Raw genomic sequence first — 16,337 nt, 5'->3', positions numbered from 1 at the left:
TTATAAAATACCAAGAACTTCCACCATGAAAATATGTCTACAAGTTTTTAAGGTTAAAATTAAATTTTAGGCTGTGATTATTTAAAACAAAACAAATGTTAAAGAAGCATGATTGTATTGCTGATTTTTGTTGTTGGAAAAACGAAATGTTTGTCTTTCGGCATGTTATGATTTATGAAGCACACTTAAAAAAACAAAATCAAACTCAAGGAGAGCAAAATAATTCATAACTTACGATGAGGAGGTGCAGTGAAACCCATAGCTGGAGGCCCACCAGCTGGAGGATAAGGAGGCAATCCTCCGCCACCACCACCTTGATATGGCTGTGGTGGATATGGAGGATAAGCATTCGATGGAGGATAACTAGGATATGGTGGATAAGGAGGAGCAGGCGCTGCTCCATTTAATGGCCCTGCAGTATACCCACCTCCATGTGGCGGAGCCGATGAATGTTGCTGTTGATTCTGTTGACGTTGTGGTGGTTCATCATCATCGGGTGGCAATGAGAAGCCATTCCAAGATGGTGGTTCTTCTCGCTGTTGCGAGGAATTATTTGAGGCATTGCGTTGTTGTGGCTGCTGCTGTTGTTGTGGTTGCGATTGTTCCGCTGATGGTGCAGAGAAACCACCCCAACCTTGATTATTTGGTGCCGAAGGATTATAAGGCTGTGGTTGTGTTGGATTGTAGGGCTGAGATTGTGGTACTGGCGGCACAGAAGGATATAAAGGCTGTTGCGGTTGATCGCCATATGCGAGGGCCCCATATGGGGGAGCTCCATATCCTGGAGCTCCATAACCTCCTGGGGCAGAAAATCCTGGCGGTCCGCCGTATCCTGGAGCGCCGCCATAACCCGGAGCACCACCGTATCCAGGACCGCCACCATAGCCACCTGTTGGTGCTCCATAGGGAGGAGCATTATCCGCGGGAGCACCGTAAGCTGGAGCTGCACACAGTTCGTTATAAATCAAAAAGTTAAGGGGAAAATCACAACAATTTTGAATATCAAAAGAAAACAAGTGAAAGCCAATAGGAAAAACAAAAGCCGAGTTAAAATTAACTTAACATGTTTACTTACGTCCTCCAATACCAGGATATGGTGGTGGACTATCGCTCTGATAAACACTATTGGGAGCTGGGCCACTAAAAGCCTCATGCTGCGGCAACCAACCGTAGTAACCCGGTGGTGGCTGATAAGCTGGTGGAGGAGCCTCATGCCAATTGCCCGAAGGTGTATATGGTGGGGGATCATCAGCAAATCTGCCACCACGATGATAATTCTCTTGAGCTGTTTTAGCTGCACGCAACAAAGCCATGCCATACTCAATAGCACCGCCAGATTTGAAGTACAGCTTGAATTTCACTTCGCCGATAAAGTTACCATTGGGTTGGGCGCGTACCTTGGCTTTAATGTAGTTCGCACCGAAAACTGGTTGTTCCAAATCCACCTGAAAATTATTATTTTTTTTTTCAAATATATTTTCAAAATATTTTCTTCAATTAGCAAAATCAGAAGTTTTGAAATTATAAGGAAAAGAAATAAAACAATTTTTTTTAAATTTTTTAACCCAAATGATTAAGCAAGCGTGTATGCTGACGTGAAAATCCGCTGACATTTTTGCAAAAAAGTAGGGCAGATGGCTGACAATAATCAATACCTTTTGCTGTCATCTATACATTTTTTTAGTCAAGTGCATCAGTGCAAGTGCAAGCCAAACACAATGGACACATCCTCACTATAAGCGGCGAGTAACTTGTAAGACGTAGTAGTTTTCGTATTTGTGATTCAAAAGTGGTTGGCCTTCTGGGCAGGTTTGGGTGCACAATCCCAATATGAGATCAAATGAGAATATATTAATTAAACAGTCTTGAAGAAGCTGCAGACAATGAGTAATAATGCCATACAACACTGTCAGTTAAAATAAATGTCATACAGGATTGACGGAGCGGGCCAATTACTTCCGCCCAACTAAGCTAATAGGTTCGTTCAACCCGACTTATTTGTTTAAGCAATGCATATACCGTGCATAATTATGAAAGAATACTGACAACTTGAATCGGACAACACTAATACTTACATCACTCATAGCTATAAAAGGGGCGCTAAATGATTGCATTTCATCGCCAGATTTCTTGCTATTAAAGATGACGCGATGAGATGTTAAATAAATTCTTCCAGCCTTGGTACCCCTAAAGACGGGATTATCTTGACCAGAAAATTCCATTGTTACATTGTCACTATGAAGTAATATGCTGAAAATACAAAAAAAAAATAAAATTTTAACTATATATATAATAATAAAAAAAGTGTATAAAAGAAATAACATTTCGTAAACTAACTGCCGTATTCATAAAACTTAATGAAGCCTTAAACTAGGTTTATTTGACAGTTCTATAAAAAAAATGTGTCAAATAAATCTATTTCAAATCTACATTAAGTTTTGTGAATACCGGTATAAATATTTTGCAGCCTAAGACTCTTTTAACGAATTTGAAGCAGTTGCTTATATCCCCTTTTCAATTTTTAGAATATGTTGTGTTTTTATCAGGTTGTGCTACTAGCTTGCATCCGTCAATATCTTTAGGCAACATCCGATTATCAGATATCGTTAACAGGAGTTACGAACAAGTAAAAAGGCGTTAAGTTCGGCCGGGCCGAACTTTGGATACCCACCACCTCGGGAATACACGTAAGCCACCTTTCATCAAAATCCGGTGAAAATTGTATACCTTTTGTCCCATAGCAGTTATATCAAAATATGTTCCAATTTTTACCAAATACTTATAAGTACAAGTCATTGTTCAATTGTGTATAACAAAATATTGGTCTTTTTAGTAGCTTTATGTAAAAATAAACCGATCTGAGCTACATACGACACGGATTTCGAAAAGCCTAACATAAGTCACTGTGTCAAATTTCAGTGAAATCGGATTATAAATGCGCCTTTTATGGGGCCAAAACTTTAAATCGAGATATCGGTCTATATGGCAGCTATATCCAAATCTAAACCGATTTAGCCAAAGTTTCAGAAAAATTTCGAAGGGCCTAACTCAACTCACTGTCCCAAATTTCGGCGAAATCGGACAATAAATGCGCCTTTTATGAACCCAAAACCTTATATCGAGAGATCGGTCTATATGGCAGCTATATTCAAATCTGGACTGATCTGGGCTATATTGCAGAAGGAAGTCGAAGGGCTTAACCTAACTCACTGTCCTGAATTTCGGCGACACCGGACAATAAATGCACCTTTTATGGGCCCAAAACCCTAAATAGAGAAATCGGTATATATGGCAGCTATATCCAAATCTTAACCGATCTGTGGCATATTGCAGGATTATGTCGAGGGGCTTAACTTAACTCACTGTCCCAAATTTCGGCGACATCGGACAATAAATGAACATTTAATGGGCCCAAAAACTGAAATCGAGGAATCGGTCTATATGGCAGCTATATCCAAAACTGGACCGATCTGCATCAAATTAATGAGGAATATCAAGGGCCTAACATAATTTACTGTCCCAAATTTCAGCAAAATCGGATAATAAATGTGGCTTTTATGGGCCTAAGACCCTAAATCGGAGGATCGGTCTATATGGCAGCTATATCCAAATCTGGTCCGATCTGACTTAAATTGACGAAGGATGTTGAGGATCTTAACGCAACTCACTGTCCCAAATTTCAGCAAAATCGGATAATAAATGTGGCTTTTATGGCCCTAAGACCCTTAATCGGAGGATCGGTCTATATGGCAGCTATATCCAAATCTGGACCGATCTGAGCGAAATTGACAAACGATGTCGAAGGGCCTAGCACAACTCACTGTCCCAAATCGGATAATAAATGTGGCTTTTATAGGCCTATGGCCCTAAATCGGAGGATCGGTCTATATGGGGGCTATATGAAGATATAGTCCGATATTGCCCATCTTCAAACTTAACCTGCTTATGGACAAAAAAAGAACCTGTGCAAAATTTCAGCTCAATATCTTTATTTTTAAAGACTGTAGCGTGATTTCAACAGACAGACGGACGGACATGCCTAGATCGTCTTAGATTTTTACGCTGATCAAGAATATATATACTTTATAGGGTCGGAAATGGATATTTCGATGTGTTGCAAACGGAATGACAAAATGAATATACCCCCATCCTTCGGTGGTGGGTATAAAAATGCCGGAATTACAGATAATTGACCATATTCATAAAATTTAAAATAGCGCTAAAGTAGGCTTATTTGACAGATTTCCTTTATAGAACTGTCAAATAAACCTACTATAAAGCTGTTTTAAGTTTTGTGAATACCGGTGAAAGACTATACTCTTATCTCTGCTGATGGTAATTATTTTACAGTTTTTCTATTATCATCGGAAGATAATTTAGAAGCACAATATTTGGCCATAATCTGCTGTTGTTGTAGATCGATGTAGACCGTTAAGCTCCTGTAGTAGAACAAGCCACCGTAGCGGAGAGTTTAGCATATCCGCCTATGACGCTAAATGCTGGGTTCGAATCCTGGCAAGAACATCAGAAAATGGTTTCAGCGGTGATTTTTTGTGGTATTATGCCATGAATAAAAGGCATGTTAAAACTTCACAAAGAATTGTCGCACTGCGACACACCATTCGGACTCGGCTATAAAAAGGTGGTCCCTTAACGTTGAACCGGTGCCGCCCGACCTATCACTGAGACTCTTCATTCGATACCGCTGATTGTCCCAGACCGCAGTTGCAACTACTCTGCATGGAGCATTCTCGTTAGCTCTCAGCTGAGGAGTCGCACTGGGACACACCGTTCGGACTCGGCTATAAAAAGGTGGTCCCTTATCATTGAGCCAGTGCCGCCCTCCTCTCACTGAGACTCTTCATTCGACACCGCTGATTGTCCCTGACTGCAGTTGGAGATACTCTGCATGGAGCATTCCCGGTAGCTCTTAGCTGAGCTCCTCATGATCAAGATGAACACCACAAGATCACAGATCGAAGCTCAAAGGTTCTGCCTATATTATGCTCATAGTTATCTCGTGACGTGGAAGTCGTCGTCATCATGGTAGCTGGTCGCTTTCCCTCTTCTATAACGGACTTCGTTTAGGCATTGAGTATGTTGTCTGGATGGGCTAACGCCAATAGGCTTTTGTAACGCCCAGACAGATGGGAAAGAGCAGCCGCTCTCTTCTTAGGCCAAGTACCTGAGTCAGAAGGGGTCTGAATACGACCCAATTGCAGTCTGAAATCGAAAGGTCCGTAGGAAGCGCTGAACGCTATGCACAATCTAATGCCTCTGCAACTATATATTAAGTGTGCGGTGATGAATATCGACTTGAGATTAAAGGATGTTGATAAAACTAATTGGTTTTGTTTAATAGTCTGCAAAAATGTTTTATTTCAAGTAAATTTGGTATGCTAAGCATTTACGTAGATCTTTACACTTGGATGGTTACAGAGAGAATGAGAGATAAAGTAAAAACTGAAAGTAAGACGAAATAACATTCGTGTTGCAGAAAAAGAGTTGCCATATTTTCATCACTCCTCCTCAACATGAATGTTTTACAAAAACAACAATTTAAATCATTTCAGATTAATTAAATCAACATAATTATAATGTTTAGCTTATGACAAGTTTTTAGTAAATACATCAGCAATCATATTAACACTTGGGCAATATTCCAAACGTATCTCCTTCTTGTGAACTAAGTCTCGTATATGATGGTGTCTTATGTCGATATGTTTGGACCGCTTATGATATACTGGATTCTCTGCCAATTTTTGTGCTCCTTGGTTGTCAATATCCAATATAGTAGACTGATCATCATAACAATTCAGTTCTGCCAAAAGCCATTTTAAATAAATCGCCTCTTTTGATGCTTCGGAAACCGCCATGTATTCAGCTTCTGAACTGCTCACTGCAACTGATTTCTGTCCGATTTCTCCTCCCGAATCGGCATCAACTTAACCATGCAACTGACTTTCATTGGATTCATAACGCAGCTTTAGGTCAATTGTACCTGCCAGATATCGAAGGATATGCTTTAGTCGAGTCAGGTGTTCTCTTCGTGGAACCGAATTCCATTGAGCTAATTTGGATATAGAATGCAGTATGTCGGGACGAGTTGAAATTGCCAGGTACATTAAGGTACCAACCATTGATTGATATTTTGTCTGATCTACTTTTTCATCATCGCCTTTACAGCTTATCTGGTAACCGACCTCCAAGGGAACTGACAAAGGCTTGCAATCTTTCATACCCTAGTTCCGAAGTATTTCTCGGATGTACTGTGTCTGGCTTAAATTTATTGCCACAATCTCTCCACATCGCTCTACCTCCATACCCAGTAAATGGTTCAGTTGGCCCCTGCCAATGACATCAAATTCTTTCGAGTTTTCCGATGAAAGCTATACTGCATGTATACCTCGTCCTGAAGATCGCCATTTAACTAAGCAGTACATACATCTATCTGATGCACATGCATCTTTTCCTTTACAGCTAACGCCAGTAACATCCGAATCGTAGAATAGCGAATAGCGTTGGTTGCAACCTTTAGCCACAATTCGTGCCTTATGTCTTTCGACTTCACCGTGCTTGTTCTTCTTCAACGCGAAGACCCATTTACATGGTATTGCCTTGTGTCCGCTTGGTAGGTCGACCAAAGACCAAGTTCCATTCTCGCAAAGAGATCGATTTTCATCCATCATAGCATCTAGCCAGCAAGTACTATCTACTGCTGATATGGCTTCTTCTATTGTTTGTGGGATACACTTGCCTGTGGCTACAAAAATGTTCTCGTTCCTGTGAGGTCTGATGTCACCTTCCTTTTCAGCAACATTTCGAGTGTCGCCAGAATTCTCGTCTTCGCCAGCGTTATCAAATAATTCAAAATCGCTCATCTCGTCTTCTGATGCTACATCTTCCGGTTGTATCTCGGTACCTGCGCTTTCATTGACACTGGTTGGCTGTTCTGGTACAATATCGTTGAAAAATACCATCAGATCCTCATTAGTAGAATTTTCCACCTGATTCAAATTTTAAGTCTCGTATCCACACACACGTCGAAAAGCACGCCACGATGTTCCACAATTTTATGTTTTCTAGCATCGTACAACCGATAGACCTTGGCCGTTGTAGAATATCCCACCATGATATATTGATTACCTTTGGCATCGAGTTTGGACTTATTTGATGATTTATATAGGGCGACAGCACAAGCACCAAACGTCCTCAAATGTGGCGCACTACGTTTTTTGCCACTCCACCGCCTATGCCCATAGGAATGAATGATGGCACATTGGCGTGTACCATCATAGACGTAGCCAATTCGACGAGTGTACGGTTGGCCCGTTCGGCCACACCATTTTGTTGAGGAGTATGTGGCACTGTGAGTTGGCGAGCGATGCCCTCCTTTTCCAAATATGCATTAAATTCTGAATTGATGTATTCACGCCCATTATCAGAACGCATCATTTTTATTTTACATCCTGTTTGTTTCTCCACTTGGGCTTTAAAAATCCTAAATTTTTCAATGACCTCGGACTTTGATCTCAAAACGTATATAAAAATGCTTCTGGACTTATCGTCGATAAAAATAACAAAGTACTTTGAGCCTCCTATTGAGCTTGTCCGGAAAGTCGGTATGAATTAGCTCCAATAAATCCTTTGATTGTGTTTGTGATTCATGTGGGAATGGCAACACGTGAATTTTGCTAACCATACACGTTCTGCAATTTATATCATCTCCAGAATTGACCATCATGCCATTTGCCAAATTCTTACTTGATATTTCCTGTAGGCTTTTAAAATTAAGATGGCCAAATCAATTGCGCCATGTCACTTTGTCATTGTTGAGCACGAATAAATTTTCGATGGCGGCGTTGTCAAAACAAACATATTTGCTTTTCTAAATTCCACAAATGACTGGCGACTACACAGATAATTCGCGACCCATCGTTTCAGGCCTGGCTGGAGATGTTCATCGGCTCGGAGACCACAAAAACGGCGAATGGCTCTCCTCCTTGCCCTGTCTCTTTCGGGATTCACAATAAATTGACGGTTGAACAACCTGGCGCATCTCTTCGGATCAGTCGCGGTTATTTCGCCAAAAGTGACTGAGGTGCTGTCATCCCGTCTACCGGGGTTCGAGAGTGACTTAACAGTAGACCACAGTTTCCCTACACAGGTGCCTATGTGACATTCCCCCAAGTGTTCCAGCCACAAATTCCGCTTATGTTCGTTGACTGCCCTGTTTATTTCCAGATTCAGCTCGCTGATTCTGGGGTTAGCGGGGTCCATACCACGACTCCCATCACGCTCGTCTGCGAGTACCACTGCTTGCGCCGGGAAATTGGGACGCACTTGGGTTATTCGATCGGCTGGTATAAAGCGAGCGGCTGCTACGGTAATGATGTCTCCGAATTTCCTCTCGTCCACTAGCATATCAGAGGAGGGTGGCAGTTCACTGAAGCGGCGATTGGTATACTCCCTGAAGCCAGCCCAATCGGCCTTCTTATGATTGATAATCGTCCGACGCTCAGAGGTTTATGGAGAGAATTATGGAGAGGTGGTCTGACCCCAAAGAGATGACGGCTTGCCAGGATACGTCACTCAGGAGGATCAGGGGATGCAATGGAGATGTCTGGCGAGCTGCTGCACCTCCTCGTAATCCTAGTGGGGCATTCTCATTCACAGTGTTATACGTGGAGCTTACAATCTGCTCTGCCAAAGCTATGCCACGCTGATCGTTACCTAGAGGAGAATGCCATGACGTGTGATGCACATTAAAGTCCCCTAGAACCAGACGAATGCAAAAACGATACACTTCCCGGCACTGGCCTGGCAATATTCGGGTTGGGACGACGACGTTTGTGACATAGCCATAGCGCTGGCACAGCACCTTGCGACATAACCAGTATGACTATACTCCCGTAGTGAAGTGGGGCCAGAGCAAGATCGGAAATGTACCCACTCCATGCACCGGTTACACCACACCGACACCGACCGATGATGGAGGCGGTTCTGGCGAACCGAACAGAACCAGGGTCCAGGGTTCTCTTCAATCCCGGCACGGACCAGAAGCGTGCGGAGAAGGCACTCCGGGATGTGCCTCTCCCATGAAGAAAAAAGACGAACACGTACACTGAGGGGGCAGCCCTTGCCGATGAGGATTCCATCGGGTCGATCCGGTGCGTAAAACCGGCTGCCATGGGTTGCGTACAACCAGCTGCCGGCTAAGGTGTGTGTAAGTAGAAGATGAGTATTATGTACGTGTATGTGTGTGTACGCCAAAGCAGCAGCAAAAGGAACAACGAAGAATGTTCAAATGTTAACAATTGTTTTGTATTGTAAGATTGACATCCTCAACATCTCCCCTTTTAGGATGTGTAGTCCCTGAAACGCTCAGGCACACATCTTAGACGGCTGGAACGACGAACTGATGATGAAAGTCGAATGTCTTCTCTGCTGGTTGAAGTTTGTGTAGGTGTTGAAAGATTATTGGAGATTCAATTGACTGTTGAACGGATGATGACGGTTGGTCACGAGTAGATGTACATGTCGATACTATTTCAGATGATAGAGGTGTATTGCGAGACGGTGGATATATCTCAAAGCTGATTAGCATGCGATTTCATTATTTTGAAATAGCGGACCACCTTTATTGTCACTTCCTAGTTAACCTTAACAATTTGCTTCTTGATTATTGCAGGTGCCCAAAATAATGTATTGTGCTTGTACACTTTTGCATAGACTTCAGCACCGATTGCAAAGTGTCTAGATTTAGCGTTGTATCATCGATTGTTTTGTGCTTCCATCTTCTCAATGCGCTGGGGTATGTCTTCTGTACGCTTGAACAACAAATCTAAATTTATTCTAACTTTTCTCCCCAGGAAAAGTTTGGAAGGCGACTTACTTCCAGGTGTGTTGTTGTTGTCGATTGCTCCGTAGTAGAGAAGAAATTCTCATATGCCTTTGAGACTGTTTTGGTGTTTCTTTTAAGCATGTTTAAATTTTTGAAACGCTCAATTCGACTGCGGGTGGAATTGGACATTACGAATATACACAATGCCGTTTTCACTACAAAACAAACTCTTGTGAATTCTGAAAAACCAAATTTCGAAAAATAGTCCCTGATGCACTCTATTGTTAATGATGGCGTCATTGACTTCATTTAGTAGACTTCAGGGTACTTGGAGAAGGCATCAATCGAAATCAATGTGGGCCACGATTGCTGTGTTGTTAGTGGTGGTGATTAAGCTGTTGAGGCACATACATCTCATCTTTTGATTATGGCTTCTATATACTTGTCAATATTCGGCCTGTACCCGTAGCTTCGTGCCAATGATTTTGTGCGAACGATGCTTTGGTTCCTTTGTGCAGTTGTTTTAGTATACGGTGCCGCAGTCTTGAAGATGACCATTTTATCTTGGTATAGAATACAACCATCGCATACCGACAAACTTTTACGGCGTTGACAAAAAAACAAACTTTTCGGGGGTCTTTGGGTCTGGCCAGGAATTTTGTAGATACTTTGTGATAATTTGAAGCGTAGTATCCTTTGATGTAGCTGAGCGGATAATATTGTGTGTGATGGGCAATGCTGTGATGTTGTCCTGAACAATATTTTTCATATCAGCTACCAGTTGAGCACATGCAATAACGCCGTCTTCTTCGAGTTTTTCGTTTTTTTGATTAGCCTTGATAAAATATCTCCGCCAAAAAAATCTATGTTGGGATATAGCTCAGCTCCAAATCGTAAGACATTAAAGTTAAAGCCCAACGTTGTGGTCGACTTGCTGTGTGCGGCCTTCTCGCAACCAATGGGGGTAACGTGCCAAATATAGGCGCCAATGCCTACATTCCAAGCATCCGCTGGAACTTTGTTGGGAGTCAGCATCAGTTGGGAACCCAAGATATTTTTGAATTCCTGGAAAAGTCCTCCCAGTCCTTACTCCACTTCCATTCACGGTCCACATTCAGAAAATCGTCCATTGGTGCTCTTAAGTTGCTCATTTTTCGTATGAATATCCCGCAGTAGTTTACTGCACCCAGGAAAGATCGAAGCTCTAAAACATTTGTTGGAGCTGGCGTATTCAAAATAGCAGAAATCTCCAAAATCTTAAAGACGAATTCTACTACCATCGACCTTGTTTCCAAGATAGGTGCAACTACGGGAAAAAATTAACACTTCTTAATGTTTACGGTAAGATGCCTTGAAACCTGAAAAACTTCATCGACTGCATGTTGATTTTCCTATTTTAATGGCTTTGCAATGATGACGTCATCAAGACAGGGATGTGCAAATTTGACTGCGGACAAAATTGTGTCGATTGCCTGTTGGAACGCACCTGGTGCAAGTCGTTTGAATGTGTAGAGCGCTCGGTGCGTGTTGATGGTGAAAATCTCTTTGGTGGCATCATCGACTTCCAGTTTCATATAAGCATCAGCCAAATCAATTTTGGTGAAAAATTGCCAAATGTTTAAAATTACAAAATAGTCATTAGGTAAGGGCAATGGGTAGGTGTGAGGTTCTATACACTAATTTAATCCAGGGGAATAATCACCACACATTGCTGTAATTGACATGCCTTTTAATTCAAGCTGCACTTCACACTGGCCCAGAAGGTTGAGTACATGGTCTGATGCGTCTCTGGCTGTATTAGCTGGTTTCAGTAACGCTGGCTTTTGTATTTGCACAATGCAGTAACATTTACTTGCGCTTTGGTATGCTGTTTCTTCTTTAGGTTTTACCTTTCTTGTCGCTGCGCTGCCTGCATGTTGCAGCGAAACAAGAACATAAGGCTTCTTTGTGGGCTACGATATCACACTGCTCACACAAGTGTTTGCTGTAGCTGCAGTTGTTAGCCAAGTGCGTTTCGCCACACGCCAACATTAAGGTCGCGGTTTGTCAATGGGTGCTGCACTGATCTGCTGTTTGTGATTGCGCTTGACTGCATGGTCGACATTTTGTTCTACCACGGCGGCATCTTCCCTCAAGCTGAGCATACGATAGACCTCAGACACCAAACTCAAACGTACCTTCAGTGTCTCCTTCCAGAAAGTGCAATAGCACTATGGCGAAATTACCGATTTAGCGCCGCAAAACTTAATTTTCAACTTGTTCAAAATCGGAAAAATTATACACCAATCGATCACAAATATTCCACTGATCTTAGACATCGATTCTAGAACAGCTGTAAGCTGTTAAACCCAACATATGGTTCAGCGGGTGCATACTAACATTACATGTTTTTATACCCTCCACCATAGGATGGGGGTATACAAATTTCGTCATTCTGTTTGTAACACCTCGAAATATGCGTCTAAGACCCCATAAAGTATATATATTCTTGATCGTCGTGACATTTTAAGTCGAACTAGCCATGTCCGTTCGTCTGTCTGTCGAAAGCACGTTAACTTTTGAAGGAGTAGAGCTAGCCGCTTGAAATTTTGCACAAATACTTCTTATTATTGTAGGTCGGTTGGGACTGTAAATGGGCCAAATCGGACCATGTTTTGATATAGCTGCCATATAAACCGATCTTGGGTCTTGACTTCTTGAGCCTCTAGAGAGCGCAATTTTCATCCAATTTGACTGAAATTTTGCACATAGTGTTTTGATATCCAACAACAACAACTGTGCCTAGTATGGTTCAAATCGGTCCATAAACTGATATAGCTGCCATATAAACCGATCTTGGGTCTTGAGTTCTTGAGCTCCCATATAAACCGTTCTGCCGATTTTGCTTCTTGAGCCCCGAATCAGACTTTAACTTGATATAGCTCCTCCTCCTCCTCCGACCATATTCATTATTCTTAGTTTGCCTAAAAAGAGATACTGCGCAAAGAACTCGACAGATACGATCCCGGCCGAACTTAGCACGCTCTTACTTGTTTTTTTTTTTGAAAAGTGAACTAAAATTTGTGTTTTTCATTGAGAGAGGTATGCATTACCTTGAAAAAAATATATTTATTTGTGACCTGTGCTTATACGAGTATGTTACAGGAAAAAAATTTATGGAAAGGTAGCTTATACGAAAAAAAAATATGACTTCCATGTACTGAAACTTGCGGGATTCAAGGGGATTCAATATAGCTTCTTTTTCATAATTTTCTATGATGTCTTGTGATTATTTTGCGCTATGAATCATTCCCGTCCACCTGCAACTTACAAAGTAATGCATTTTTTCGGAAAAAAGTCGGTGCTCAGACGAGAGGTTTATATAACATGGTGTAAGCAAAATTGAGGCATAGATTTATATGGGAGCTATATCAGGTTATGAACCGATTCACACCACACTTGGCACAGGTGTTAGAGGGCATAGTGCAAAATTGCATACGAATCGGATAAGAATGGCGCCATCTAGGGACTCAATAATTACAATCGGGAGATCGGTTTATATGGAAGCTATATCAGGTTATGGACCGACCCAGACCATACTTGGCGCAGATACTAAACGTCATACGAGACGTTGAGCAAAATTTCAACCTAATCGGATAAGAATTGCATCTAATCTGATATGAATTGTGGACCGATTCACACCACAATTGGCACGTATGAGGTCGTATGGGAAGTCATTGTGCGACGAGACGAGAACTTTATATAACATGGTGTAAGCCAAATTGAGAGATAGGTCTATATGGGAGCTATATCAGGTTATGAACCGAATCACACCATACTTGACACAGGTGTTAGAGGCCACTCTGCAAAATTATAGCCAAATCGGATAACAATTGCGCCTTTTAGGGACTCAAGTAGTCAAATAGATGGATTGGTTTATATGGGGGCTATACCCAAAGCCAAGTGGCGGGATTACAAACTCATTTATACACATGTACATCATATCCATAACACCATCACTATTTGTACTTGCCACTTTGGATGGCTTTGTATTTGCAACGGTTTCTGACACCGACAGCTACATTACCTTGGCTTGTTGCGCCAAAATAGTTTGCAACATTTGTTCCATTTTTTTGAGTTAGTACGTTGTTTACAATATGAAAGAATAATTATTATTTTTTTATACGAAAAAAAAACACTTTAAAATCACTTTTAATCCTCGTCTCCACTGTTGTGTCCCTTGCTTTTGAGTAAGAATACATGAGAGTTTTATAAAACGTTATAAAACTATATTTATTAATACTTTTTTGGTTGTTTTGGTCATGAAACAATAATTAAAAACCTATGTTTTAGTTTTTGAAAATTGTTTTATTTTGAAAACTCCAATATTTCGAACACCGCCGGTGTTCTTCTGGGAAATTCACTGAAAATTTAACATTTTACATAAAAAAAAAACAAACAGAAAACTATTTTATAAAATAATTACATTTTTAACAATTAAAAATGCCTTTCCTATGACGATGTGAAAAGAATACTTTAAGCTTTCTCTCTCTATTGTCTTTATTTATTTACTAAACTCCTGTAAATCTGTGCACAGTGGTCTGTGTCAGTCTTAAAATTCATTAGTGCGTCAGTGGTGTACCAATAATGTTAAGCATTTCAAGCATGTATCTTAATTTATTATTGTTTCTTGCGTTAAAATCTTTACATTCTTAAGATTGGGAATGTGTCCAGTTAAAGTACAATGCGAGGCTAGTGCCGTCTGTTGTTCTATTAGTTTTTAGTTTTGTGGGAGTGGTGCCTGCAAATGCCATTAGGCATAAATTTGACTTGTCCCCATCGCATTGTATTTTATATACAACATTAAACTTGTCTTCGGCCTTTATCTTAGTCTTTGTCCTACTAAATAAACTGCCTACGGTATTCTTACTTTTGAATGCTGGCCTATCGTTATTCTTGTCATATATGTCCGAGTTATTAAGGCGTTCTGAAAACCCAGATATGTATGTTGATGGTTTGAATATTTTCGGTGAATTGTCCCTTTCCGTGTTTGTGTCTTTTTATACCCACCACCGTAGGTGGGTATAAAATTCCTTTTGCAACACATCGAAATTTCAATTTCCGACCCTACAAAGTATATATATTTCGGATCGTCGTAAAATTCTAAGACGATTTAACGATGCTGACATTTTAAACAGTGAGTAATTTAAGACCTCCCGACATCTGACCCAAATATGGTTCAGATCGGACTATATTTAGATATAGCTGTCATATAGACCGATCTGCCGAAAAAGGGTCTGAAGCCCATAACAGCTTTATTCATTACCCGATTATAGACCGATATGACGATTAAGGGTCTGAAGCTCATAAAAGCTTTTTTTATTGCCCGATTTCGTCGAAATTTTAAATAACGAGTTAGCTTAAGCCTCCCAACATCCGACCCACACATGAATCAGATCAGACTATATAGATTCAGCTGTCATGTACACCGATCTTGCCATTTAGGGTCTGAATCCCATAGAAAATAGATTTATTGTCTGAAAATGCTACTTGTTTATATATGGGTTGCCCAAAAAGTAATTGCGAGATTTTTTAAAAGAAAGTAAATGCATTTTTAATAAAACTTAGAATGAACTTTAATCAAATATACTTTTTTTACACTTTTTTTCTAAAGCAAGCTAAAAGTAGCAGCTGATAACTGACAGAAGAAAGAATGCAATTACAGAGTCACAAGCTGTGAAAAAATTTGTCAACGCCGACTATATGAAAAATCCGCAATTACTTTTTGGGCAACCCAATAAGTTCTCGGGACCTGAATAAAATATGATCGAGACCAGCCCCTATTAAGATACAGGGTGATTTTTTTGAGGTTAGGATTTTCATGCATTAGTATTTGACAGATCACGTGGGATTTCAGACATGGTGTCAAAGAGAAAGATGCTCAGTATGCTTTGACATTTCATCATGAATAGACTTACTAACGAGCAACGCTTGCAAATCATTGAATTTTATTACCAAAATCAGTGTTCGGTTCGAAATGTGTTCAAATTTTGACAAATTTTGTTCAGCGATGAGGCTCATTTCTGGTTGAATGGCTTTCTCTTTTTCTTTGACACCATGTCTGAAATCCCACGTGATCTGTCAAATACTAATGCATGAAAATCCTAACCTCAAAAAAATCACCCTTTATAACTACTGATATAGTAGTGGAGTTATAATAAAAAAAGATGATTATTATATCCTTGTTAAATTTGGTCCAGATCGATCCAGATTTGGTTATAGGTGCCATATAGAACGATCTCTCGATTTAAAGTATTGGCCCTATAAAAAGCGCATATATTATCTGATTTCATTGAAATTTGATGCAGTGACTTATCTTAGGCTTTTCGAAATCCGTGACCTATATGGTTCAGGTCGGTTTATATTTGGATATAGCTGCCAAAAAAATCCAATATTTCGTTCTACAAAATTGACCAGTGATTTATATTTATTAGACCACTCAATGTCTGTGCCG

At 40.6% G+C, this 16,337-nt stretch overlaps 1 protein-coding gene across 5 annotated transcripts in view; it reads right to left on the bottom strand.

The window, feature by feature from the left end:
- The window catches only part of LOC106090307 (WW domain-binding protein 2), a 37,392-nt gene that overhangs the window by 13,116 nt on the left and 7,939 nt on the right, over positions 1 to 16,337 (bottom strand). For 2 of the 5 annotated variants that reach the window (XR_001221788.2, XM_013256462.2), the window contains exons 2-4: positions 2,076 to 2,250; positions 1,076 to 1,445; positions 236 to 943 (exon numbers count right to left, since the gene is read on the bottom strand). Coding sequence is in view for 2 of the 5 variants with exons in the window: in XM_013256462.2 (XP_013111916.2) it covers positions 236 to 943; positions 1,076 to 1,445; positions 2,076 to 2,250 (1,253 nt within the window). In the remaining 3 variants the exon portion in view is untranslated. The remainder of the gene's footprint in view (positions 1 to 235; positions 944 to 1,075; positions 1,446 to 2,075; positions 2,251 to 16,337) is intronic. The other 3 variants (XR_001221789.2, XM_013256464.2, XR_001221790.2) reach the window with 2 other exon arrangements.

This window comes from Stomoxys calcitrans, chromosome 1 (assembly GCF_963082655.1).
Source record: "Stomoxys calcitrans chromosome 1, idStoCalc2.1, whole genome shotgun sequence".
NCBI classification, from domain to species: domain Eukaryota; kingdom Metazoa; phylum Arthropoda; class Insecta; order Diptera; family Muscidae; genus Stomoxys; species Stomoxys calcitrans.
This window is presented reverse-complemented; position numbering and strand designations above follow the sequence as displayed.